Genomic DNA, 27,969 nt, shown 5'->3' with positions numbered 1-27,969 from the left:
GGTTGGTTCTCTCACATCCCACTCCTCTCCTCGCTGGAGCTCCTCTTCTTCTGCCATCTTCTTCCTTCCTCTCCTGCTCTCTTCACTGTAGCTGCTGCTGCTGCTCCTCCTCTTCTTCTTTCTTCTTCCTCCATCTTACTCTCACACCCTCTCAGGAGGGGTTGTTTTTTTCCCTTCTTAAATATGCTATCACAGAGGTGCAACCACCATTGCTGATGGGCTCCACCTTGGCCAGAGGTGGGTCCAGGCTGGAGCCAGGGAAGCTTCTAGTAGCTTCTCGCAGGAGCCGCCCACGTAGCCCCTCCCTCGCTGCACAAACCCAACGCAACATGTCATGCCGTGCGCCTTGTTCTTACGTTCCCTGAACGTCTAGTGTTGGCTGCTGTTCGAGGGCGTACGCTGGGATAGGTAAACTTCAGCCTGATGTGTTAAACCTATCATGATTTTAGCGCTGCAAAAGCAAAATAGGTGCTTTCCTGGTTAGTTTAAGGTGGTTTAAGACTACACTGCTTTTTCTGCATCAATTGTAGTGACTCTACAGCTGAAGCGATCTCCTGATTTCCACATGCCTACATTCAAGGTCAGCATAGAAAACATGTTAACGTCTTTCCCCTGTCAGGAGGGTTGCTGCTGTGCATGACTCGGAGTTTAGGACATGGCATCACCTCCTAATTCTTCAGTGTAGAAGGCATGCCGTGTACAACACAGGTGACTTACATGCAGAGACATTTGGTACCAGCTATTTGCAGAACTGTGGAGGGTTGTATCAGCTGACTTGCTAGCGACCGGCGTGGCCTACATCGTGTGTATGTGTTACAAACAGTGCTTATGTTTAATCGCAGGTCTTGCGTACAAAATAATTAAGCCTGACTAAATTCTTCCTTTGTCCGTCACAGCAGATGAATTTTCTTTTTTCTAGACTCAGAGCTCTTCTCGATCGCTGGTAAGCTCCAGCCTGGAAGGGACAGCCTCAACTCCGGCAGCCACGTGGCTCCCGCAGAGCTCGTCAGGGAACGTACCTCACCCTCTGTCATCTATGGCAACTCCTGAAGACGGGTAAGAGCTGTTGGGAAAGGAGGCCGCTGCAGAGAAGTCAGCGTAGCCATTTTGCACGCGTACACTCTGAAATCCTGTCCTCTGCCACTGGAGTCTCCAGTGCTGAGGGGGCCTGAGGGGCATGTCCTCACCACATCCCATGTGGTGGGGTTTGGACATGCTGGGCTAGAGGCTAGGCTGTCTCTGAAGGCAACATTGTTCAACTCCTGACTGCAGTTTTAGTAACTTACCTCTGGCCGTACCACAGCAAAATGTAGCAATGAGATTTTGAGCCAAAATGCGGTTTCTTTCCTGCCGAGGCTCTGGTGCAAGTCCCGGATAAATCAGGCCATATTTAGTGCTTCTTACAGCTTCAGTGATTTTAAAAAGTCTTAATTCAAATGGAGGTCTGAAGTCAGGGTCAGTACTAAGCAGTCCATCTGGTTCAATATCTGGGGGGTTTTTATCCTTCCAAAAACCATTTCAGTAGCTCATATGTTACTAATGCTTGAAAAAATCAGGAATTAGGTTGAACTCTTTTTTCAGAAACCTCTGCTCTCTGGTTCTGAGCAACTTCCACATACCACTCTTAGCTAAAGCACTGTGCTATTCATTTCTTGCATGTCATGTTATTCTGTCTTGGGGTTGGATTTGGTTATTAAGGCCCCTCTCTCTCAGCCACTCCTAGCTGAGTTAAGAGAGTTGTCAGGAGCTGAGGGGTTTTTCTCTTCGCTTCATTAGCAATTTTACTTCCCGTCAGCATAACAGAAGGGAAGGCGCCCCTCAAAGACTGCTCAGCCCTCGATCCACAGCAGTGCTGGTTTTGTGGGGGCTGGGGCGGTGGTTGTGAACATCAGCATCAAACCATTTGGCCGTCTCTTTCTTTTTGGGTGGTCAGGGAAATACCTAGGTTCTGAAGATACGCATCTTCTGAGCAGGCTTTTGCTGAAAGTCAGTTGATTTTTCTGAAACCCTGAGCAACCTTTTCTGCTTCCTCTTTTCCCTCTGCTGCTGCAGGGCAATTTTCGCCTCTGAGTAATGTGGGGTGATCACATTTTAATAGGTGCTTTCCTGAGCAAGGTGCCTTTGGATCGCCTCAGAGCTCCTCTTCGAACCATGACTTCACTGTACAAGGCCCTGCACAAAGAGTCAAGAGATGTAAACCTTACGGGGAGCGGGCAGTGATTTCAGGCCCCTCGTACTCAGCTCACTTCCTAGGTTCTGTTGAGGCTGAGTTTCAGTGTGGTTTGTGCAGTTCCTCTGTAGGGAAGGAGCGCAAATCCGCACTTCCAGCGTGGGGATCTGCAGGATGCCACCTCAAGGCATGTTTTTGTGCCCCACAAGGTAGCTCCTACAATTGCAGAGAACTCCTATAAATCAGTTTTTTGGGTTGTTTGGTTTGGGGTTCCCCCCCCCAGTGCAGAGCCTTTTGATGTTGGTGTTACTTTGTTGTTTTAAATCTGTCATCTTATGCCTTCCCTTCCCTGCAGGGACAATTTTGTCCATGTGATAGAAGAGAATCTGAATTACCTCGAACTCTTTAGCAGTATTTTGCAGGAGGCGAGACAGGAGCAGAACAACAGCATGACGGTGAGTCTGTCGATGTATCTCTGAGGACCTGATTTTTAAGAGCCGCGGCAGGGTCCTCTGGGGGTGTGGAGAACTCCTTAAATAGGGTCATTTGTGATGATGTGAATTGCCGTGGCTGGCATGTGATGTCCGTCATCCCTCCTGGACTCCGCTAACATGCCGGTCCTTATGGAAGGTAGCACTTGGTGCTAGGGTCAGCCAAGTGGTCTGCGTGGCGGAGTGGGCTGTTCTGTGGGACCGCTGTTCTGCTGGTTGCGTTCCTAACTGGAGAGTCCTGGTTGGTGTCCCTGCACTGGAGTGGGCAGGGTTCTCCATTTCCAGAGCCCTTTCCTGATCGTTAACTGAAGCTCTCCTTATGGCTTAAGTGGGGCTTTAGAGAGAACTAAGAAGGCTCTTTGCACAAATTGGGATTTGAAATAGCAAGAAATGACAAAAGTAAATAACAGTCACCCGGGCGTTTTGATGCAATCTGAAACTCTGTTCCTGAACTGCTAATTGAGGCCAGTAAGTTACTGCTCAAAAGAGCCCGGTTACCAGAAGAATGAAGAGCACCACAGAATACTGGTCTTTTAGAAGAGGTTCTCAGCTGATTTTAGAGGCTGTATCGTGGAAGCACCTGTATAAATATAATGAGAAAAGGACAATTAGGCATGTAGATTGACCTGTTTATAATGGAGGAGAGTCAATACAGCTTCTGTTAGCATGAGATTGTCTCACAAATTTATTGCAGTCCAGTAAAGAAGTCAAAGATCCATTGATATGCTGTTAACTTGGATTTGCAAAAAGCTTCCTAAAGGTCTCCTTAGGGGTAACTTCCATTCTCATGGGATAAAAAAGTTGAAGCTGTTTACCAATTGTAACTGCTGAAATAACAAGGAACAGAGGGTTGGGGAAGTGGAGGTGGTTGATGAAATGGAGCTCTTATAATTCATAAACAGTTTAATTCATAAACATTTTAATGTTCTAATGTCTATGAATAATAGTAAACGGTGAACTGAGAGTTCACTGGAGTTACTAAGTTATTTGGGATGGTGAAACGAAAACTTATTAGTGGGAGTTGCAGATGACACTATAATAGCAAGGGATTGAGCAATATGAATGGGGAAATGAAATTAGCTAGTGATTATGGCAAAGTAATTATGTTAGTGGGGAAAACAGCCTTAGTTATGCATACCCTGGTCTTCATCCACTGGTTGATGAATGCTGTGTTTGTCTTTGTTCCATTCTGACAGGCTTGGTATCAGTTGTGTAATACAATCTTCTCTCCTGTCTTGTCTTCTTGCTGTGGCTGGAGACGAGCGAGAAGCCGTATGACTGGCTTCTTACCTGTTAATCATCCATGTCTCTGTCATCTCCCATGTCTCATTGCAAGGTGCAGCATCTGTCTCTGGCATGTTTTAGCCCAGAAAGATTATTCATTGTTGTGGAATCACGCTCTGCAGATCAGCACCTGTTTTGTTATGTTTGGTTTCTTTCCCGTTTTCCTTGCATCAGGGGACAGAAGTTAGGCAACAGGAAAGCAGCAGAAAATGGGATTTGTCCTCTTCAATTCACTTGGGGGAAAAAACAGGAAAAAAGAATTAATAAGAACCTCTTCTCTATTCTTGCATACATTTGACTTGGAGCCTTTCTTTCTTTTTCATTTGTATTCTTGCACTACCAGTACGTCCCATGGCGCACTAGGAACCCCGGCGGCTGGTTTTGCGCAGGCACAAAATGTAATTTCCAAAGCGAGTGGTGTCTGTGACGTGCCTGAGCACTGTCATAAGTATGGGGGATTTTGTATCAGGGGCAAACTGAGTCATGAATTTGTGAGATTACTTTTCAGCTGTTAGATCAACGTGATTCTTTGAGAACAGATGCTGGATACTGCACGTCCTTTGGTCACCACCTTGGAAATGCACGTTCGATAGCCGTTTCCTGCACTTCAGTTGTTTCCTTGCTTCTTCTTTCAGAGTTTTGATTGGAGCTGGCTGAAATAGCCAAAGGAGCCGACGTGCTGCTATCTGCGAAGTACCTGCATGCTGAGAGGTGGCTTGGCAGCCTTCGATGCGACGACCTGGAGGGGACTGGTCAATCAATCACCTTGTGTTTTGTAAACCTTAGTGGAGTTGATTGCAAAGGTGGTGGTCAGTAGCAGATATACCATTGGCAGTAACAAACAGCGTTTTACAGGCTGTTGCCTAGTTGGGCTTTCAACTAAACAAGTAACCCGCTTGTCGGAGACGCACCTGCAGCGCCTGTGGTGGGCACTCGTGGGGGGCATCCACGTATGTATCCCGGGGGAGCCGGCGCTGAGGGCCACGTCTTTTTTTTTCCTGGAAAAAAAGGGAGGAGGGTGAAGGGTGGCGGCTGCCTCAGGGCCCGGGCCCTGCTGCCCCCCCCCCCCCCCGGCCCTCCCGCCGCTTGTCACCACCGCTCACGTGTGTAATATTGAATGTATAGATTTATATATATTTTAAATAGAATTAACTGCAATAAATGCTGTGGAGAGGCTCTCGGTGCTCCCTCGCTGCGGGCCGGTTGGGCCGTCGCCCTCACGCCGTTGCCGGGCAACAGGGCGGCGGGCCGGCGCGCCGTGACGCCATCGGTAGGCGCCGGGCGGCGCGCTCTCCCTTACCCCCCCCCCAGCCCAGCCCGCCCCGCGCAGTTGAGGGGAGGGTGGCGGTGCGCGCGCGTGCGCGGCGGGGCGGGAGCGGGGCCTCGGCCGCACGTGGGCACGCGGCGGCGGCAGGTACGGGGCGGGCGGCGGCGGCGGCGGCGGCGGTGGTGGCGGGGGGCCCTCGGCCTCCGGTGCCGGCCCAGCCCCGTCCCGGCTGTGCGCGGCTCCGGGGCGGAGGAGGGGGCGCTGCCCGCCGGGGGCCGTCACCGCCCACGAAGCGGCCTGAGGGGCGGGGGGAGCCTTGGGCCGCGGCGGGCACACCCGGGCCGGGGGAGCAGCCTGCGGGCTACCGGCCCCGGTGCAGCGGGCGTGCCCGCGCCCTTCCTCCGGCGCCGCGGGGGGGGTGGGTCTCGTCAGCCGACGGTCGCCGTGCGCCTTCGGCGGCGGCGTTCCGCCGGCTGTAATTAGCGTGAGGGGAGGCTGCCCCTCCTCGCGCGGAGGCGGCGACGGCACCCCGCTGCAGAGCGAGGTCCGCTGGGCGCTCTGAGGATGTTCCCTGGCTTTTTGGTCCGAAAGCTGAGAAGGTTGTGGTGTTGGAAAAAGGGCAGAGACACCGTCAGGGAGGGGAGAGAGAGAGAGAGCGCGAAGATCTTCGTGCAGACGGCGGATAAACGGCGCCCCGTCGTCCAGGCCGCGCGCTGCTCCGGGCGGTAATGGTCTCTGTCCCGCAGGTGATGCAAGGATGACCATGGCCCAGGCTGGAGCCGTAGTTGCAGCTGCCACGGGACTCCTCATCTTCTTCCTGTACTCCTCCATCCACAAGGTTGAGGAGGGGCACCTGGCTGTGTATTACAGGTACTGTTCCCTGCCAGCACCTTGACGGCTTCTGTAGCCTTCCCTAAGTTTCTCTCTCTCAGCTGGGATTCATCCCTGGCCCCGGATCACCTCGGGAGGTGACTGCTCGCTCCTGCGTTTCCCTCCAGGTTTTGCCTCGAGATGGGCAGACCGCGTTGTTTCTGCTCTCTTGCACCAGAAACGACGTGGGCCCGGATAGCCTGCCTCTGTGCAGAACCCTGACGAGTTTTGGTCTTCCTGAATCCTCAGCTACTTTTCCTCCCTCTCCTTCCTCCCGTTTTCTGGGTCACAGTTTGGATTTCAAAGCTTAGAGGAGCAAAGCTCTTGGTCTGTCCGGTCTTTTCATGTCTGTTGATCTCTCCCTCTTACATCGAGGGCTGTCACCTCAGTCCCAAGGCTGTCAGCCAGGCAGAGTACCCACTTCGTTGTTGCTTTGAAATGGGTCTTCTCCCTGGCTCTGGGCTGAGTTTCACCTGGGGCTCGTAGCTGCCCTGAATAGCATCTGTAGAGCAACTCGTTGTCAGTCCACAACAGTGAGTGGTCATAGTCACTAAATGACCTCTTGACTAGATTTTGCTTCAAATTTGAAAAAAGGAACAGAGAAATTCAGTACCAGCCTTCCTGTATTTTTGCCGCTTCTGCTATATTTCTGTCCTGTCTTTTCTATTCTTTGCGCTCACCACCATGGGCCAGTTTCCTTTGCGCTGCTCTTCCTTTTGATTACGAGTGTTTTTGAACAGCACGGGCCCTTGCGGGACGCTGCAGGAGACCTTACTGCGCTGTGAGGATCGATTGCTTAGAGCTCTCCTCTATCTCCTGTCTTTCGACCACCTGCCTGTCCCCACAAGAGACTGCAGGTTTTCTTTGTGCTTTGGGTGAGGGACTGTGCTGAATGCCTTGTGGAAATCCAAACTGGCAGTATCGCATCAACTGCTGGCTTTTTCCATGGTTACCAGTGAACTATTTAGAGAGGAAAATCTGTGTTCTTGTAGCTCTCTGCGGTGTTGCAATGATGGAAGAATTTAGCAATATCTGCCTTCTCTAAAAGTTAATTGCTCGCAGGACTGAAGCAAATGGTTGTCGAGTTGCAGCAGGCAAGTATCGTACGTAGTCAGCCCTTTTGTAGGGGAATTGGTGGCAAATGTGGTGCAGGTGAGTAATGTAATTTGCACTACCACAGCTGGGACTGCTGGCAGCTTGAATGTACTCGCTTGCTCTCAAAGCCAACACGTACTATGTTCCAGTTGCTTGAGCCTTCTCCCCGTTTTCCTCTCTCTCTGTAGGGGCGGTGCGTTGTTAACTAGCCCGAGCGGACCAGGCTACCACATCATGCTCCCGTTCATTACCACGTTCAAATCCGTGCAGGTCAGTATCCTCTCGTCTTAGAAGAGGGTGAGTGGGAGCAGATGTCGGTAGGGATGGTGCTGGATGGGGGTGACTTGGGCAGCTGGTGTTTGCAGGGGGGGCTCGGTAGCGTGGTAGTCAGAGCAGCAGCTCCTCGGAAGCCCTTCGTTCCTTCTGCCTTAGGTGCCAGACCCAGCTGTGTGCTGGGACTTGTCCTTTTGGTGGTATCTCCACAACGTGCACGTGTGTTGCTCGGGGCAGGAGACGTCTTGCTCTGGGAGGACAGTCTGTGTTTGTGGCCCTAATGGTTTCCCAGGAGAGCTGCAGGCCTTAGTGCCGCAGGAGCTGAGAGTAGGGAAACGAGCACAGCTGCCTCTCTGTCTCCCAAAAGGCAGCTGAAAAGAAGTCTGTCTTCTGCCCTCCTGCAAAAGTCAGCAGGGAGGCAGAGGACACGTTTTTGGCTCCGTGTTCCTGTGTAATGGTTGTGGGAGTCCGGGCACAGCATGATCTTCCTGGAGAATGGAGAGGTTTTGTGAGCACTGGTTGTCTTTTTATTTCAGACCACGTTGCAGACTGATGAAGTGAAAAATGTGCCTTGTGGGACAAGGTATGTTTTTCCTTTGTATTTCTTCTGGTGATGAGCAGATGCACTCTATCATGTAGTTTGCAGCTAATGATTTATAGTGCTGTGATACAGAGGCTGAAAAGTAAAGGCACATACCCTAAAATTAGTCCCAAACATACACACATACATCACACTTGGAAATAATAGAGCAGGAGGTATGGGAGGGAGTGCTCTTGCTTTCGCTGGAATTGATGTTCAGAGGGTATTTGCATTTATAGTGATATTCTCTTGATTTTTCTTGGTTTCTTCCCTCGATTACTCTGATAGCCTGTTGCTTCTGCTTTGGTCTACCCTCTGCTTTGCAGTATTTCTAGTCTGAATCTTGTGGCTAATACGAGTGCTGACCCCAGCAGCGGGCAAAAGTAAATGGTGAGTGGGAGGTCTGCTGATGGGAGATGGTTCATTTCAAACACAGCTCAAGAAAATGAGTCTCCTGGAATCGTTTGGGCATTTTTTGGACTTGACGTTTCACCTGACCTAAAGAGAGAGTGAGAAAGAATAAAGAAGAATCCTGTGCATGGGTGGCACCTGCCTGCTTCATAATTAAGCTGATCCTTTTGTCAGCACAAATCTGTGTAGTTTTAACAAGCACAGCAATCACAGAAGGAGAGGAGGGCTAGTTGAGTTGGGTTGCAGGTCCTGTTGTGTTGGTTCATTCACAAGTTGAAGTGATGACCAAATCTGTTTCTTCAGGATAACAACAAAACTGGTGATTCTCCTTGTCTTTTAGCTTTAGGGTACTCAACAATATTTCTGTTTTAAAATAAAAAAAAAAAAAGCCAGTATGTCTTGAGTGATGACACACAACAACCGTGTTGAAATTAAAAGTTGAATGTTAGTGGCAACATTAATGAGGCAGAGTTAATTTTGATCTGGTTTAGCCCTTATTGAAATGAGTTCTTGGAATTATTCCTATAGCAACTCATCAGACATCACTTGGGCTTAAATATTAACGTAAAGTTCTTGTGTGCCCTAGCTGGTCTTAGTTTTAGATCTCAAACCTCTTTCAGGAGTGTCTGTAAATAATGCTAGTGTTCCATGCTGCAGCCAGGGCTTTGTGGTCAGGTGAAGAGTCTTTAGGTCAAGCGAAAAGTAATTGCAGGAAGGAGGAGTAAGACTCATTATGTTCTATATCTGTGTCTTTTAAATGGCACAGTTAAAAATAGGTCATCAGAGCAGAGTTTTAGCAATGTGTTTAATGTGTTTAGCTCATAGGTAGCATGAATAGGAGTAATCACCTGCTGGATGTTGTAAAACAGTATCACATCTCTGGGCCAGGGATGGTGTCCCGCGGTCCTGCAAGCCATCTCAACAGACCAAGCAAAGCTTTCCGCTGAAGCTTAACCACGTTAGGCGTGCTAACGCAGTCAAAATTAAACTGTGCTGCTTTGACCCTGCTTGAGCAGGGAGCTTGGACAGGGTGACCTCCGGAGGTCCCTGCCAGCCTCAGCCATTCTGTGTGTCTGTGGTTTAGGAGTTAAATATTCTGCATAGTTAGTTCATTAAGTTCCTGTTACATTTCAGCATTGCGGGATTCAGTTGTGCAATACAGGTGGTTGTGAAGTTACAGGTAATAAACATGCTTTAAAACACCAAACAGCTGGTGAAGCAGTTCTTAGTTAATAATTGAATACACTTCAGACCAAAGGTCCCAGTAGCCCTGTCCATTTTTAAAGTGTTACTGCAGAAGCCTTTAAATTTGCTGCATTTGGAATCAAAGTCTGCAGCTGCTCTGTGCCAAAGCTTCGAATCCACGTTTCCATAATAAAATGTTGGCTTATGAATAACAAATAGATCAAATCCGAAATTTCACTCTCCCAGTTCAAAGTTCATTCAAGAATAGATCCTAAACAGTTTAAATTTCTGTAATTGTGTATTAAACCATCAGATTTTAAAGGCTGGGTTTCTCTTCCACCATATTCGTATTCCTGTGCCCTATATTCTCATCTACAAGCTTCTGAATGGCTGTGTGGGTGTCCCATCCCCAATTTCTGCCTTACCTGTTCCATTTATACTTGACAGCATTAAGTGAATACATTAAATACAGATTTTAAAATACTTTGGCACCGGATGACTGTTTTCCATAAAACAGCTGTGACCTCAGAGGCAAAAAACAATTCATTAAAGCAGGTAGAATATGTATCTGCTCAAAGCTGTGAATTGCCTCCGGTGTCTGAGATTCCTGGCTTTCTCCAACAAGAAATTGTGTGCACAGTTCAGCAGTTTCCTCACGGCAGGACTGCTGATCTCCAAAAACTGATGGAAAGTCAGTTCAATAAACTGCTTTTAGAAGAGCAAAGTATTCCAAAGGACTTACTCGAAGAATTATTTGAGAATGAATATACTCACAAGCATATAATTGTGGAATACAATAAATGGGTTGAAAATGGTGTCATGCAAATATTGCATGAGAGAATTAGCGTTTTTCTTATAAACTTAACTCAGAAGAATCACGCTAAATATTGTACAGGTTTTTACAACGCCAAGAAACAGTAAATAGCCAGGACACTCAAGCATTAGATGCTTATTTGCAAAGGTGCGAGAGTCGTCTTGTGCTCATGCTGCAGATCGTTGGCAGGAACGCAAACGGAGTACTGGAGGAATGCTGTTCTGGGACAGATCCCTGTTTGTTAGCCAGTCATGTGGAAGAATGTGACATGAATATTGCAAGTGGATGTATTGCATTAATCCCTGTATCTCTGGACAGACCAGATCTGACCTTTAAGCCCAGTTTTTACATGCTCTGGTTGCCTAACCTGGTCTGGTCTTGTTTGTGGTCAGCTCTAGCAATAAGCATTAAACCTTCACCGTTTTTTACGGCCCCTTTTTTATGGCAACGTCCTTCAGTTTTCCCCTTGCCTTCTCCTGGCCTGGCATAAGCTAAATCCTGAAACGTCTGAGGCTTTTTAAGGTCTACTGAAATGTTAGTCCCCTGTACACTTTCGCCTTGTCCTGTAAAGTTAAGCACTATTGCTGCCTAATTATGCTTAAACTTCTCCCAGGTGCACATAGTCTATGTGTCGATCCTCCTTTTCAGTCTTCCTATGGATTTCTTCTTGTTCCTCTCTCCCTGACCAAAGAGCCTGCTCAGCTCGGTGCTGCTCTGCCTGACCAGCCTCATGAGCAGCTCTGCGGTGAGGACCTTGGGGGGGTGCGAGTAGCCCTTACAGAGGCTGCCAACGCCGGTGTTAGAAAGGCTGCGGAAACTGCAGCGGAGAGTTGCAAGCACTGGAAATCTCCCCGTGGGAGTCACCCTGCCTTGCGTCTGGCAAGAAGCAGGCTTTGGCAAAGGAGGATGTTTGGAGAATGGTAGTGGCTTGTCGAAACGGAAAGAGCGCTGTCTCAGCCAGCGTTTAAGCCGTAGGTGCCAAAGGGCAAGTAAAACGGCTGTGGGTGATGAGAGGATTTGTACAGTTCCAGGTCAACGAGGTTTGTGAATCGCCCCAAATCAGTGCCTGATGCTCTGCCAGAGCAACTGTCCCGAAACTGCCCAGGACAGTGTCTCCTCCACCCCAGGAATTTACTAACATCTTCTGGACCAGGCTGTTTAAGAGGAGGTCTCGTCCGAGATGCTCACTTTAAGATCAGAGTGTTACAGTTCAGTTTGGCTCTTGGGTTTACGACAGCAAGGTCCAGAGGGCCATCCCCACTGCACGATGTGAAACGATGGCTCCAGCAGCTGGTAGGTGGATGGAAAACGCAGCGTTAAGTGCTCTGTAGGCTTGGTTTAAGCTTAAGCCCTCAGTGGGGAAATAAGTGGCCGGCATATTCGGGCTCTGAGTGGCACCTGTTTCCTCGAAGCCTGACCAACAGGACTGATATAATTCACTTATTCCCCACCCTGTTGACCCACGCTGGTTGAGATCCTTGGCAGGGTTGCTGTAGGTAGCGTTGGTTGAGTCAGACAGGCAGCAGGCAGTCCTCTCCGGTCGGAGGTGCCAGCCTTTCTTGCATGTGAGGTGATGAGGGGCTGTGGATGAGTCCTGCGTAGGAGGCAGATTGTCTCAGGTGCTCTCTTTTTTCCTTCTAACATCCCCGTAAAACTGAAATGCCAAAAGGACCCCAACAAAAAGATGTGCAGTGGAGGAGATTCTGGTGGAAGAAGCCCACGTGCTCTGCTTTGGTTCCTCACCAGGATATCTAAAAGATACCCCAAGATGGTAGCTGGGTTTCCCTGTCCTGGTGGAGATGTCATGAGGTGACTGGAACAAATCAGGAGGATGAGAGCAGGTTCAGAAGATCCTGAGGAATGCTGTTGGACGTCACTTGCAATGATAAATAGTCATTTTATTGGATGTGGTGGGACAGAGTGCAGAACAGATGAGATGGAGAAAAACACATATACCATACCGTTATAACTGCTTGTGCAGCCTGACATACCTATAAAGGATCCATAAGCCTGTCTTACTTAAAAATAATAGTAATGGTTCTTAAGAGAGCGCTGGCAAGAATGACCATGGCCTAAAGAGAAATCTTGAGTGAAAAAGAGATTAATACTCTTAATATTAGTATCTCACTGGGAAGTAAGTCTCTCTTTAGCCACAAATATCTTTTCTGCTGGCTTGTCCCTTCTAGCAGGCAAGTTCAGTCCATCACCAATGTTTTTAGCTCGTAGCGTGCCGTGAAGCAGGCAGGTTTGCAGAGCGAACGCAGGCTGTGCCTGGGAGACCTTGTGCTCTTTCAGAAAGACACGGACAAGTTCAGGTGATTTTTCTGCAGTCTTAACTTTCAACTGCCGGAGATTAAGATCTGCAAAATAAGAAACCGAGTTTGTCATGACGGATACGTTTGAGTTAAAACACCACAGAGACTAGGTTTGGAAATGTGGGAGGTCCACTTTGGGGGATCAGCTGTCTCTCAACAGTTTCTGCTAAAGCTTCTGGTTTGTGATTTGCCTTTGCCCTGAGGACAAAATCGCAGGAGTATCGTCCTTTAAAAATACGCTCTCGAGAGACTTATGAGCTGTTGCAAATTAAGGGTTTTGTCTTCACTGTAGAGTTTGTGCTTTTCTCTGGTGTCACAGGTACCCAGGGATGGGCATGACCTGCTGAAAGCCACGTCAGTAAGGGCAGAGGCTGGGATCAAGCCCTACCTTTGATTCCCTCTTTTCTCTGCCAGTCCGGCAGCACATGATCCCTTGAGGAGAGGACTGCCTGCAGGCTTCTTCCAACGAGGTGTCTGGAGCTGCTTGACAGTGCACATGCCTGGGCATGTGTGCACGGTTGCAGTGTTACTGGAGAGCCATTTGCAACGTGATGTTGAAGCAGGGAATGTGAATTCAAGTCTGTTACGTGCTTTGCTTCTCCCTCTCTAACAGGGGCCTTGTCCCGTTCCTGCTGGAGTTAGTAAACACGTGAACTTAAACTAAGGGCTATTCTATTTAAAATGCATTTGCTGTAGAAGAGCTACGGTGCATCTGCGGTTTGTGTCTGCTCTGCTGCTTGCAGGTCTCGTCTGCTGTCCTTGTTGCCTTCCCTTCATTCTGCTGGACTTCCCCTTTCTGATAGTTGCAGCCGCATTCCTGTTCAAAAACGTTTTCCTTTTACTGGCTAAGTAGGAGATAACGAAGTGAAGCTAAAGTGCTGTGCAGACTTGCTGGAGCACACTTTTGGTTTATGCAGAGAGAGGGACCAGTCTGTACAAAGCTGGGGTTTGCTGCCATCTGATTGCAAAAAGCTCAAGAAGTCAGAATTGTTCTGGGTAAGTTTAGCAGAATTTAGTAAAAGAGGGATAAAGACGACTTTGCTTTAAATATGGACCACTGTTAACAGTTGCAGTAATAACTCATGAATTCTCTTTTTCACTTACAGTGGCGGTGTTATGATCTACATTGACCGAATAGAAGTTGTGAATAAATTGGCACCATATGCAGGTATTTCCCGTCCCGTTTCAACAAGCGGAGCTGTGACTGTCTTCACTCATCCTGTAGCAGCTCTGTCTTGGTTTGCAAGACTTCCATGTTCTGTGTCGTGTTATCCTCATGGTTCCCAGTACCGTAGCACTTAGTTTCGTGCATGTGTCTGCAAGCTTTTTGAAGAGCCACAGATTTGCAAAGATGAAGATAAATTCTAGGATTGCTTCTCCCCTGTACATTTAGAAATGTGACGGGTGCTCAAGCAATCCTGTTTCTTGCTGCTGAAGGGGAGACCACCTGTGAAGCTAAACACATGGGACAAAGCCCCCAGCTTTGCTCAGCTCAGCTCCTGGGAAAATTACAAAGGCAAAGCCCTCATAGGAGCCTCTTACCTTCTTGTTTCACCAGCTGCCGAACCAAAGACCCAGAGAGCTTTTTTTTCAGCAGCATAGCTTAATGCAAAACGCTAAGGTTACTGAGGCATTGAAGGGTGAATTCATGTTATAATTGTGGGAATGATACTTGTTTTCACTTTATAGTAGTATCTGTTCCTATGCATGCAGGTCCTGGACAGGCTTTACTGATTCATTTGTTTATGCAGATCATAAAACAGGACCGTGCGGTGTATCTTGCTGTAATTACTCTGCTCTTTGAAGTCATATAATCCCAGAAGCACTGGTGGAGGGGACCTCTGTAGGTGTCTCCTCTGACCTCCCTCCCACTCTCAGCAGGCTTCTCACTAACCGCTGGGCAGAGCAGCTGTGGCTTTGTCCAGCCAAGTCCTGAAAACTCCCAAGGATGGAGATCCCCCACCCAGCTGTCCCAGTGCTGCACTACCTTCCTAATGCTCTGAGCTGTTGTTTTGCGGTCGTGGCATTGCAGAAAGCAGAACACGTCAGTGGTGACCTGTGATAATTCTCTTACTTCCTCAGTGTACGATATTGTGAGAAACTATACTGCAGACTACGATAAGACCTTGATCTTCAATAAAATTCATCATGAGCTGAATCAGTTCTGCAGTGCCCATACCCTGCAGGAAGTATACATTGAGCTGTTCGGTAAGTGGATGGCGGCTGGGTGCACCCACCAAGGGCTGCGTAATCTCCCTGTTCTGCTGTGGAATATGTTACAGCAGGCTCCTGTGAGCAAACAGCCACTGTGCTGGAGTTGCAGTCTAGAATCCAGCTCCTTATATATCCGTATGCCACTTCCCATGTAACTTTACTCTTTAATGATTCAGATTTCTTTGTCTTTCCACATCTGCATGTGGAAGTTTGATTTCAGTCCTTTTCTAATTAGGACGGAATTCTGGACGCACAAAGTAGCCACTCTGCTCTTGTGTGTGCAGTCATGCCCATTGCCTTCGCTATGAGGGTGGTTTTGTCTTGTCTACTTCTACTTTTAGGCGCCTGTTCTGTTGCTGAATTGACTTTTTTACTTTAAAAGCTTCCTTCTGGCTTTTTTTAGCAAGTGAGAGCTGGAAGGGATGTGCTCTCAGTTCATTGCAATGCTCTAGTTTTTTCACAAGGGGTAGCAGTGGTTCAGAAATTCGCAAATTTAATGTTCTGCTTCTTGGTACCTGCCTGTGCCCCCAAACACAGAACAGCATCACGTTCCTTCTTGAGTGGCAGAGCAGGGGAAAAAGGGTTTATGGAGGATAAAAGGTGGTCAGAATGTTAATATTAAGAGACTGTAAATCTTTGAATGCTGTACTCAGACTTACCAAATATCTGTAGTCGGAGAGGAGTTTCCTGACAGTACGTGCAGCTTAATCCCTTCATAACTGGCCATTTCTGTGGAAGGATCTTCCTGGAACTTGGAAGTGACAAAATGCATTTTTTCAGTAGGAGGTACTGGATCCTGCAGGTTGCTAGAGACTTAAGACAGAGCTTGCTGCTGGCAGCCGGGTTGATGTGGCTCCAGCTAGGAAGGGCTAGACTTCTACCGCAGGCTCTGGGTGCTTTTTCTTGCTGAGACGCTGAAAGCCGTTTGCCCTTAGCTCAGATACCATGAGTTCATCAATAGCTGAACCTTTCTAGAGACACTAGCGGGTGGCTCTCCTTTCGGGAACGTTTTCCAGGGGGTGTGGGAAGGGAAACAATGTACTGAATGATTTCAAAAAGCATCTTTGTCTTACACCATAGAGATACCTGCTCTTCAAGGCCAGCTGACTCTCTGCCACACAAGCTGTAGGAGAAAAGATAAGCTAAGTGGTCTCTCTCTTATCCTCCAAACACAGATCAGATAGATGAGAATCTGAAGTTGGCTCTGCAGAAAGATCTCAATGTCATGGCACCAGGTCTCACTATCCAGGTAGGTTCATTCCCTAACGAAGATTATTCTTTTTTCCGCCTCTAATTTGCTCGCCTTTCACTAGATTGATGAGGTTTCTTGCTTCTGTTTTCCACATAACGTGAAATAGTTGAGCCTCGAGTTGAGGTTTGTCAGTTGAGGACTGTCCAAATGACAGTGACCATTTCTAAACACTGGGTTTATGTTAGGCGAAGACCTGCAGGATAGAGAAAAGGACCTTTTAGGCCACAGACCTGCAGGTATTGGGTTTAATTCCTGAAGAGCAAGAAAATGTTTTTCTTTAAACTGCTTTTGGCACCCCTGCAGAGCTGGGCACTCGTGTGCCAGCGCAGTTCCTACAGGTCATTGAAAAAGAAAAGAGATCTTCATCTTTTCTGCACTTGTGCCAGAGATAGGGAAAGATGTTATATCCTAAGTGATTTTTCTGCTTACGCTTAATGTTAGAAAACCATGTTTAATCTTAGCCGGGCTATGGAACATACTGGCTTTTTGGCATGTTGAAGTTCAGGGCAACCAACTGGGGAAAAATATACCTTAGGGTTGCAAGGGCTAAGATGGAAATCTCTGCAGATTTCCACTGAAGGGAAGAGTGAGACTGAATCTGTTTTGCCGTTCTTGTTGCCACATTTAGCTAGGCTGGCTGGCTGCGTGCAGGGAGGGAAAGCCTCCCGTTGACAGCACGTGTAATGCTACGATAAATACTGTTCCGCTTTGCGGCTCATTTATGCATAGGCTTGCTCTGTTTTGATGAGGGTGAACCACAGGCAGTGTCTTATCACAAAGGAGTTGAGATGGCACCGCTCTTCCAAATATCCAAGTTAACTTGCACTGTGCATTGCAGAGAGATTTCCTACAAAAGTTCGTCGTCGATCAAAATTATCGTGATAATGTAAAGGCCCTTTTTGATCTCAGGGTATGGAAGGGTGTAAGCAAAGCTCAGGCTCTTTGCTGGGAGATGTTAACTACAGAGCTAAATCTGATCTTCAATGTACGCTATCCCATCTCAATTTGGCGTGCCCCATGTTCACTGTTGGTCAAAGGTTGAAGGATATCCTGCCTGCATCAGCCCAGCCTGAGCTCACCGGGCCACCAGTTTAAAGAAGTCCCATAACTAGTGAGAGAAGTGGTTCATCTCTAGTACTTAAGAGACAGCGTGATCCTGCCCTCGTGTTCCTGTTGTTCCCTTTCAAAACAGAGCTGCACTCTTGTCTCCAGTAAAATCGTGCCTCAGCATACAACTCTGCCGTGTTGCTGTGTCTCTTGTCAGGAAGTACCCTGCTCCTTCAGTGAAGAGCTGAGCTTCCTTTAAACTCTCCACATGCAGCTGTGTAACCCAGATTAACTTAACTGTACCTAGAATTGAATTGTTTTGTGAGCTCTAAGGGAAATAATTCTGTATTTGGGCATAGTGCTTTGCTCTTGAAGAGCATGTTTGCACACATGAGTACTTCAGAGATCACTGACAATTCGTTTTTGAGAGAAGTGACACAGAAAACAATTATTGAAAAGATGCTGTTAGAGGGAATTTAAAAGATGCTGTTAGAGGGAATTTAAAAGATGCTGTTAGAGGGAATTTAATTAATTAAATTTCTAGGTTTATTAAAACTATTTAGTGTATATGAAACCTTCACAAGTCCTCCAGGTTGCCTGATGCAAAACTTTCTTTCCTAACTGGAATGGTGACCACAGCCTGAAGAGAAGTGGAGGCCAGTGGACGATAAGAAGTGTCTAGGGGACAGTGTCATAGGGGAGGCTCCTGCACTTCCCCTGTGAAAGCAGCACACCCTGGGGCTTGTCTCAAGTGTCTGGACAGAAACACACACATCCTGGGAAACAAACCTGAGAAGCTGGAAATCCCTGTGCATTTTCAGTCCTGGGGCCTGGTGGGATAGCTCGTGTGAGTGCAGTGCTGCTGTGGATGTGTACCGGCTCTCTAGGGAGGACGGGCCGAGAAGGTGAGGCAGCAGGGTTGTGCTGTCTGCAAAGAACTGGTTGAGATCATGTGGAGCTTCGCTTTGGGATGGGTGATGAACAGCTAAGAGCCAGTATAGGTAAGAATCAGACCAACATGGAGGACCACATCATCCTTTGCTGCAGACCACCCAGTTAGTAAGATGAAGTAAGTAAAGCTGCCTGTAGAAGACCAGAGGAAGCCTCATGATCACAGACCCTGGTACTCATGGGGGTCTCTGACTACCTCGGTGTCCGCTGGAAGGGCGATAGGGCTGGGTGCAAGCCATGCTGGATGTTTCTGAAGGGTGTTGAACACAGGTTTTGGCATTGGTGAGCAAAGCTGACTGGGGGTGATGCTCTGCTGGACCTTTTAGAAACAAGGAAGAACTGGTTGAGAGGTGAAGTCTGGTAGCAGTGTGAGGTGTAGCAGCTGTAAGGTGGTGAGTTCAAGGTCCTCGGAGGAGTGAGGTGAACAGAAGAATTACGGGCCTGGGCTTAAGGAGGGCAGAACTCAGTTTGTGCGAGATGTGCTTGGCAGGGTCCTGTGGGAGACTGCCATGGTCAGCAGAGGAGGCCAAGAGGCCCCACTTCATTGTTGAGGACACCCCAAAGTGTGGAAGGTCAAGCAGGTGAGACAGGAGTCCGGCATGAATGAACAAGGAGCTCCTGACTGAGCTGGAAAGCAGAAGGGAAGCCCACAAGAGGTGGAGTAGGGTTCGATGAGCTGGGAGGAATAAAGCTGGTTGAACTGAGAGCGCAGGGACAGAGTTAGGAAAACCAAAGCTCAGCTAGGCTTGGACCTAATGATGGCTGTGTAGGGCAACACAGCGGGCTTCTGAGGTGCATGCGCAGCAAAAGGAAGGCCAAGGAAGCTGTGGAGCAGGGGACGTAGTGACCAAGGACATGGAAAAGGCTGAAGCACTCAACGCTTTCTTTGACTTCTTTCTGGCAAGGTCTGCCCTTGGGCCTCACCGTTCCTTACCCTAGCAGCAGAGTCTGCAGAGGTGAAGCATTACCCGCAGTAGAGGACTACTGAGCAGATGGACACACGCGAGTCTGTGGAACCAAGTGGGATGCATCTCAGGGTGCTGAGTTGCTGGCCCGCACCATCGTGAAGCCACTCTCTTATCTTTGAAAGATGGCAGCCGTCAAGGGAGGTCCCTAATAACTGGGAATAGGCAAATGTCACACCCATATTTAAGGAGGAAGATCAACAGGAGAGGAGAAGTACCGTACTGTCAGCCTATTCCCGTTCTCGGCAATGTTTACATTGCCCTCTCAGTGGCTTTCAACTGCGCTCTCCAGTTTGTTGGTATCCCTTATACTGGGTTCCCCATACTGGAATAAAAATTGCCTTCAACCTGCTGCTGAGCTTTTGCCGGTGCAGCTCAGGATGTGGCTGGACTTCACGGCCACAGGGAAAAGATGCTGTCATATAGTCAACTTGTCTTTTGATTCCTTTATGCTCTTTTTTGCAAAGCTGTTGCTCAGCCAGTTAGTGCCAGCATCTCCCAATGCCTTAACATTTGATTATTAACAATATTGACAGTGCACAGTAGTGTTTCCATCTAGTAGATTAAGTAGATTTCACCATTAAATAGATTGAGCCATTGGCATGAAAAAGAAGCAGCTAGTGGAGATTTTCAAAGACCTGGCGGCTTTCCTGATTACAGAGGAATATTTGCCCATGTTGGAAAAGCCACGCTTATGGAAACCGATCTTTGTTTGGTGCAGGGAGTATTATGCAGGTAGAAAGAATATCCCCCTGCGCACCCTGCAGTGGCTGGTGAGGTGAGCTTTCTGCATGCGGTACCTTTCTAGGGGCTTGGAGAGGCTTTGCTCCTGGTAGGAGCTTAGAAAAATTGTTTCACTGAAGGACATTCTGCTCTGATGTCCCATAAATCTACTTTCTTTGCTTGTTCAGAGAAGCAGCAGAGTTGGGGTTGTTCAGCCTGGAGAAGAGAAGGCTCCAGGGGCGCCTTCCTGCAGCCTTTCAATATATAAAAAGGGCTTATAAAAAAGGTGGAGAAAGACTTTTTGCCAAGGCCCATAGTGACAGGACAAGGGACAACGGTTTTAAACTGAAAGAGGGTAGGTTTAGATTGGATATAAGGAAGAAATGTTGTACGATACGGGTGGTGAGACTGGAACAGGTTGTCCAGAGAAGTTGTGGATGCCCCATCACTGGAAGTGTTCAAGATCACGTTGGACGGGCCTTTGAGCTACCTGCCCATGGTGGGAGGGGGTTGGAGTGGATGGTCTTGGAAGGTCCCTTCCAACCCAAACCGTTCTGTGATTCCCGAGTGTCCTGCTTTGATGACAGGCTGGCTGCTGCTCCCCAGGCACAGTGTTTGCCCGGGCCAGGGTGCCTGTCACGTGGAAACAGTTCTCTTTTCTCACTGCGTACAAAGACTTGCCTGGACGTGTCCGTATCCCGTTCCCCTCTGTGGAAGCCCCTTGGTTCTTTGCAGACTTACTGACCCCAGAGAGAAGTAGCAGGTTCAGCACTAGATCTACAGTGAAGATGGAGCAGGAGGGTTGCGAAGCAATTGTACAGCCGTGGACTGTCAATCCGCATCTCCCAAAGCTCAGTAATGAGCCACACAACGTGCCGGCTGAGCAGCAGTAGCTCCTGGTCCAGCCTCTGGAGGTGTTTCCCTCATATTTCAGAGAGAGTCCTCCGCAGAGCAGCTTAGCGGCTGTCTCTGGTGTGTACCTGAGTTGTGGTGTCAGCATCGCCATGCACATCACTCTTGATCCGCAGTTGCAAACAGCAGCTGCCGGCCGTGCCCTGCTGCTCTCCCCTGTCTTCACCCCTATGTCTCTCATTGCGTGGTTGCTTTTGGAAGCTTTTCTCCTGGAAAATCCATTCCTGAGCTCGTAGCCCTGCCTCTGTTTTGCAAGTCTCGCTCCTGCAATTTATTTTAATTGGGTTTGTGAGCCCCTTTCTTGAGCAGTACTTTGGGGAATGTTGTCTGGTGATGTTTGAAGAGTCTTTGGGGTCGAGAACTAAGCGGCTTCTAACAAAGGTGGAGGACCTCTTTAGCAGTCTACTCCACAGGCCTTACTTGATCACGTAGGTGCCAGAAAAGGTGCGAAGACAGGAAATACAAGCGTAAGGCACCTCTGTGAGAGTGGCTGTGCTCAGCTGTGTTGTACAAGGAGATTGGGAACCATTGTGTGTGGTCTTGGATCAATGTGGAAATGTCCAGAGCACTACAGCTAGTTTTGCAAAGACAGTTATGTAGCTCGCATCAAAATGTTTAATTTAAAATGCACTCTCTTTTTTTTTTTCCATAGGCTGTGCGTGTTACAAAACCCAAAATCCCAGAAGCCATCCGAAGAAATTTTGAGCTAATGTGAGTAGCTGTACATAAAATTGTATGAATTGGTTTTGAGGGTGCAGCGCAGGCATAATGCTATTAGAAAGCTCTTACCTGGTGCTCAGAAGGTGAGAGGTGGGCTCTAGTGAGTGTGTGCTTGGCTAGGTGCACTTGTGCATTCTGTTTCTCCATTTCCATAACTCTTTCACCTTGAAGCCTTTCAGCTCTTCACAAAGGCGGTTGTTAGTGTGTACAGAGTCCTTATCAAGGCTATGTTCCTACTCCTTTATGTAGAGGGGACACTGATGTGCTATAGAGAACCTATAGAAGACTTGTGAACTGAATTCAGGGCTCAGGGGTCTTGATGTGGTGCATAAGCTCCCCTCCAGCAAACTCACAGAATTGCGGACAGATTTTAGTCTGATACGTACCTGTGGAGATCTCCTGTCTAAGCCCTTTCCCAAAGCAGGGCCAACGCCACAGCTGCAGCAGGTCGCCGGGGGCCATGTCCGGGCGAGTCGGGGCATCCCCGGGGATGGGGATCCCCCAGCGCTCGGGGCCCCATCCCAGGGACGCCCCGCTCGCACGGGGACGGGCTGTTTCCTTGGGGCCGGCCGGGGTTTCCCGTGCTACAGCTTATGCCGGTGCTTCTGGGGCTCTCCCTGTGCCCCTCCGAGCAGAGTCCGGCCCCGGCGTTTCCGGGACCCCTTTGGGCAGGGGTCGATGCCGTTGGATCCCCCTTCACCTCCTCGTCTCCAGCTGAGCAAGCCCAGCTCCCACAGCCTCTCCTCGTATGCCCTGGCTTCCACCCCACATCTGCAGTAGCCCTGCACTGGACTCACTCCTCATCCTGAGGGCCTCAAACCGTATATAGCATCCAGGTGTGGCCTCACCAGTGCCAAACAGAGAGGGGGAATAATCCCTTCCTTTGACCTGCTGGCTACGCATGTGCTCATACAGATGAAGACAGGACTAGTCCTCGTGGCTGTGAGGACACGATGCTGGCAACCGGTCGGCTTCTTGTCCCCCTGGCCTCTCATGCTATGGTTTGCAGAGCTGCTCCCCAGCTCCCTTGTCCTGTGATACTGTTTCTCACCCTACAGGGAGGCTGAGAAGACCAAGCTGCTGATTGCAGCCCAGAAGCAGAAGGTAGTAGAGAAGGAGGCAGAGACAGACCGGAAGAAAGCGCTCATTGGTATGTCACCTGTTGGGAGTACTAGCAGACGGGGGCCAGACTGAATTTCCATTCCTACATCCCCCAGTAAGCCGGGGTAGGACGTTGTCTTGCATCACTGACAGCTCCCTGAAGGAGGCACGGCCAGGCTGGACCGACAGTCATTTAGAAAATATGAGTGTTTGTGCTGCTGTATCTACGTCCCACTTCCCAGAGCAGCGAACACCTCTCTCCTACAGCGGGGCTCCTGCTACAGCAGGCCAAGAGGTAACGGCTCTGCCAGAAAAACTGCTTGGGCTTGAAGCTAAATGTCCCTGTGCCAGGGGCACTCACACTTGTAAAAGGGATGTCAGCCAGTGCAAGCCTAGAAACGTCGGCACTGTGTTTTCTTTCTGTAATTCTATTGCTTGGAGTACAAACTGGCACTGTAGGATCCGAGCAGAAAGGGAGGCAGCAGAGAACAAACCGCTTGCGTGGCAGATTCTGCGACCAGGTGCTGGGGTCAGGGTGCTGGTGCTCAAGCCCTGAGAAGCGAATGTCTGAGCTGAGCCTGTTGTGATTGCAGAGGCAGAGAAGGCTGCTCAGGTGGCCAGGATTCACTATCAACAGAAGATTATGGAGAAGGAAACAGAGAAGCGAATTTCTGAGATTGAAGGTAACTGTGCTGCTGGGGTCATCTTCCAGCTAAGGGTGGTGGCAGGTAGAGGAACCTCAGAACTGGGCTCATAGGCATCGCCACCCTGCAAAAATAATAAAGGGTGCAGTAGCGCGAGGTTATGCACTGGGGTCATTCCTCCCCTTTGCAGGTACCTCTCCAAGAAGCCAGCAGTGCGGGTACAGGGCCAGCCAGGCTGTGTCACGGTCACACCCGGGTCAGCTCGTCCCCATGGGACGAAGGCTCAGGTGCTCGATGTGACGGGGCCATTCACTTGCTAATGCTTCTTTTCCTGTCCACCCTCTGTTGCTGTGTTAGACGCTGCGTTCCTAGCAAGAGAGAAGGCAAAAGCTGATGCAGAGTACTACACTGCTCGGAAGCTGGCCGATTCCAACAAGGTGAGCACTTGAAAGCTGGTCAGAAGAGGACTTGCTTACTCTCTTTCTCTGCCCGGGAGATTAGGTTCAGGTGGGCAGCACTGGAAAAACACTTGGTTTAACAGCCCACATCCCAGGAAGCAGCTGCCTGAGATGAAATCTAATGATGCGGGGCCTAGAAGGTTGTCTCTTACAGTCTCTGGTTTCTCTTTTTGTAGCTGAAACTTACCCCCGAGTATCTGGAACTAATGAAATACCAAGCGATAGCTGCGAACAGCAAGCTGTATTTTGGTGACCGCATCCCCAATGTGTTTCTGGATTCCTGTGCCTTCCAGCGAGCCAATCTGAGGACTGCCCGAGAAACCAGCCTTCCTTTACAGGAGGCCCCAGAGACCTCTGGAGAAAGCCACCTCAGAGCAAAGGAAAGCACTGGCTGACAGAGGTAGAAAGATACTCGGTATAGCTCAACAGCTAGCCCAGCTGTGAATGGGGATGTTGCCCTGTGCTGGTGGGGCGAATGCAGCGCATGCGTGGACATCTTGTGTTATAGGTGGCAGTTGGGTTGATTTTCTTCTAGCAACACATTGCAAGTGCTCTGCCTCTTCCGTTTCTTCCCCTATTAAATTGGTGCTTCCAAATGAGGAATAATCCTGTACTAACATACCTATACTGGAATATTAAAAGACAGACACCGGGAAAGCCTTCCGCAGTAGGTGCAATTATTTAGCAAGCATTACTCTGGAGGTAAGAGATGTGGCTTTGAGTGCTATGTTGCTGCACACTGGTCATTCCCCAGTGCTCCTCACTGAGGCCGAGCGAAGAGGTTTTGTTCATCCTGCCGATGAAGCTTCACTTTGTGGACTCCAAGGCAGGTTTCTTCTGGCGCTATCTAACTCTCCTCAAGGACTCCAGTGGAATGGGCTATCCTTGGCCAGCGGAGGCTGCGTGTTCCTGCTCAGGGCAAGGCCTGACGAGGAGTGGTTCGGTGTGGAATAGCTTATTTGAATAGGATCTGCATAGCCATAATCTTCTTTCCCGTAGGCAGTGGCACTAGATAATGACTTGGAGCAAGCAATCTCTAACGGGCTTCTGTAACTCCCCCTCTCCAAGCAAGAGCCTCACGCTGGCTTCCTGTGACTGACTGTAGTACGTTTCAGCTGGGTGGCTGGGTCTCACCTTGCACCCTAAACCAGATTTCAGAGCGCGTGGAGCACCTCCGAGCAGCTGGTTGGTAGCAGAGCTGGGAAACGTTTGCTGAGACCCCAGCCTCCCTGTAGGTCTTTTCACCAGGGAAAAGGGGCTGAATTTCCACTGCTCTGCCTTGCTGGCAAAGTGAAGGGGAAGAGAAGAGTGAAGGGACCCTGCTCTGCAGCAGATCAGATGTCTGACACCTCAGCTGCAAAGTAGGTGAGGCATCACTGCTCCCCAGTGCAAAATCCACCGCTCCAAGAAGTGGGGCCTGCCTCGTGTGTCCTTGAACAGCTGCCGTGGGGAGTCTGTTCCTGGTCGTCTTATCACTGGCCAGGCTTTGCTGCATCACAGGGCTTTTGACTCACGAGCGATGCTGGCAGGATGATCTTTTCTCCTGGAGTGTGCTGTAATATATCTAACCCCTGTTCCCCGTGTGCTGCTGGAGGGTGAGAGAAAGAGATGTGCTCAGGGGGGAGATCTGCTGGTATGATCTGCTTTCCTCTTTTCCTCTGTCCTCCCTTTTGCCTGCGAGGACATGCTTGTTTCTAGGACCGGTTTCTTGTTGTGTTCTGCAACGATCCCAGAAGACAGTGGCTGGGGAAGCAACTGGCAAGAGCTTGAACTGGAAAGCCATTCCCCAGCTGGTAGCACCGCAGCATTGCCTGCCTCTGAACCCACCACATGTTCAGAGACCGTCTCTCCTCCACCAGCCTGGGATATCTGTACGTTCATCCTGCTTTCCTGTCCCCTCAGGTGCTGCCACGTGCAGTGCTCGGCCCTGGCACGGTTCACCGGACAGGTCGGTTGGTGGTGACTCTCTGGGCACTCGGCCGGTTGGTGCTGGCATTGAGATCTTCTGTCCCTGGCACCATCTGCAGCCTCGTGGCAAGGGGAGGAACATGCTTAGCTTTTGCCTCGGTGAAACATTCAACCCAAAACGAACGGCCTGAACTTCACCTCTGCTAATGATTTCCCTACGTGAGTTGTGTGGGCTTCAGGCTTTCCGGTGCTGTTTCCCTTGGCTTGACTAGGAGGATGGCAATGTCTCTCCTCAAGGAAGTTTGGTAACATGCGGTGCCTTATGCTGTCTGAGCTCCTGCCCTGGCTGCCTCTCCTCCATCTCTGGGGCAGAGCAGGGATGCATTGGCCCTGCCTCTCCTGCTGCCGCTGCTGGCCATCTTGGGTAATATATGACTGTGGGACTTTGCAGCAGTTTCAGATGGTCTTTCTTTCCTCCATCTGTCTGCAAACACCCAAGTTGGTGCTCTGCTCCAAGATACTAGCTCCTCTTCAAACGCAGCTCTGGCAGGAGCCAGGGACCAGGACCCTGCCCCAGTGAGAGGCCAGCTGAAGGTGTTGAGCACCAATCCTGGCTTCAGGGAGCTCGTGCGTGAGCGTGCTTCCTCGTGCTCTGAGGATGAGTGGAAGGGTACCGCTGTCACCAGGAGGAGAGGTTTTTCTGGTTTTCGCTGTGCACACCTGGTGCGCAGGGCTTGTGGCACAGCCCACGTGCCTTGCAGATCGCAGCCTGGGGAGCACTAAGCCGAGCTTTTGCATGGGGAGGCTCATATCTTCACCTGCCGAAGGCTTGGGCAAACAGTGCCCTCCTGGTGCAGAGCGGCCTTCGAAGGACGCTGGTGGGCAGGAGAGCAGGAAGGATGTCTGCATGTCACGCTGGAAGGCGGCTCAGCCAGCAGGCAGGGCAGAGCTGAAACCCATGGCTGATGGCGGGAGAGGAGCGGGCAGGCACAGTGTCAGCCCCGTTAGACCCTGCAGTGCCCTCCCCAGGGGAAGGGTACGAGGGCAGAGAGGGGATGGCAGCGCATTTCGTAGCTGTGGTGGTTGAAATGTCTCCTGGAAGTACTGTTTGACTTGCGAGGTCCCCTTTCTCCTGTGGGAAGGGGGAGTCCGCATCTCTTTGACCTTCCACCTCCTTGGTGTAGCTGGCTTGCAGCGGGCGCTTTGCAGCAGAAACACGGCCTCTCCTCACCCCAGCAGCAGCCGCTTTGGTTGAATTTTGAGATGAAGGCAGGCTTGTTAGAACAGAAGCACTCCTGGAGGGAACATAGATTTGTCTCCATGTGGTACTCACTGGGGTTGGGCACTACCCAGTGCTGGCATCAAACCCTGGGCATCAGGCTGGGTGGACAGGGTAGGTTCTGCCAGCCTGACAAGAAGGAAGGGCACGAGGGGAACCACTAGAAGCAATAACCAGGCAGCTCACAGCTCTCCTGCAGTGATCAGAGCAAGATCACCGTGCAGGGAGCAGGAAAGCCTTCCAGGCCAGTGCAGGAAGGGCTGCTTCCCTTTGGATCTGAGCCTTGCTGGGCCTCCCTGCGGCCATCTAGGTGGCTGCATGGCTTTGCCATTAGTGGCCGTCACTCTGGCTAAATGTCATCCTGCTCTGGTTGGGTATGCATCAGCCACCTCCTACCCGTGTGGTCTGAGGGACACCGGGGGATGCTCCTGTGGTTTGAAGTCCTGCAGCAACATGTGTGTGGTGCTCAGTGCCTTCTGCAAAAGCCTCCTCCATCCCTCTCTGCTTCCCCAGCCACTGCTTCAGAAGCCTGAGTGGGTGTGCAAGAGGAGGAAATCACCACGGGTTTAACACCCCAGTCTGGGCTTTGCCTCTGTCTGAGCTGGGAGCTGCGGAGCAGGAATACAAGTGCAACCAGGAATGTGGGATTGAACTGGTTTTTCTCTCCATTCAAAAGGCCTGTGTGGTCCTGTGACTGAAGGGGTCTGCCACTGGATCTGCACCTTCTTTAAGGAAACACGATATGTATGTTCAAGTTTACATGCACAGTGTTAAGTTCTTTTGATAAAGCAGAATAAAATTATTTTGTTACCATTTCCTTGGCTTTATGCATCCTAGGGCTGGTGTCACTGTAGGCACGTGGAGGGGGACATTTATGCCTCTCATCCCGCAGTAACACTGCATCTAGTTGCATGTCCCCAGCTGCAGTGACTGCCACCCTAGGAGCCCCATGAGCAGCCTGGGCTCAAAAAATCCCACAGGATGGTGCTGAGCAGCAGAGGCAGCACTTACAGTCCTGCTCTGTTTCTGCTGTCATCCTC

General features: G+C 49.7%; 2 protein-coding genes across 2 annotated transcripts in view; both read left to right on the top strand.

Moving 5' to 3' along the window:
- Nucleotides 1–4,999, top strand: part of CHUK (component of inhibitor of nuclear factor kappa B kinase complex) — a 31,700-nt gene extending 26,701 nt beyond the window's left edge. The window contains exons 19-21 of the mRNA XM_050899210.1: nt 920–1,056; nt 2,526–2,625; nt 4,581–4,999. Coding sequence (XP_050755167.1) covers nt 920–1,056; nt 2,526–2,625; nt 4,581–4,607 — 264 coding nt within the window. The 3' untranslated portion in view covers nt 4,608–4,999. The remainder of the gene's footprint in view (nt 1–919; nt 1,057–2,525; nt 2,626–4,580) is intronic.
- Nucleotides 5,000–5,343: 344 nt separating this feature from the next.
- On the top strand, nt 5,344–27,868 carry ERLIN1 (ER lipid raft associated 1). Its single transcript, XM_050898755.1, is given in 13 exon segments — nt 5,344–5,359; nt 5,959–6,082; nt 7,366–7,447; nt 7,987–8,033; nt 13,862–13,923; nt 14,838–14,963; nt 16,145–16,218; nt 21,472–21,530; nt 22,598–22,689; nt 23,234–23,323; nt 23,642–23,721; nt 23,919–24,062; nt 24,064–27,868. Coding segments are annotated over 12 exon segments (1,092 nt in total). The 5' UTR covers nt 5,344–5,359; nt 5,959–5,969; the 3' UTR covers nt 24,187–27,868.
- The last annotated feature ends 101 nt before the right edge of the window (nt 27,869–27,969 follow it).

Source organism: Gymnogyps californianus, chromosome 6 (assembly GCF_018139145.2).
Source record: "Gymnogyps californianus isolate 813 chromosome 6, ASM1813914v2, whole genome shotgun sequence".
Taxonomy (NCBI): domain Eukaryota; kingdom Metazoa; phylum Chordata; class Aves; order Accipitriformes; family Cathartidae; genus Gymnogyps; species Gymnogyps californianus.
Note: the sequence above shows the minus strand (reverse complement) of the source record. Positions and strands in the feature narration are given on the sequence as shown.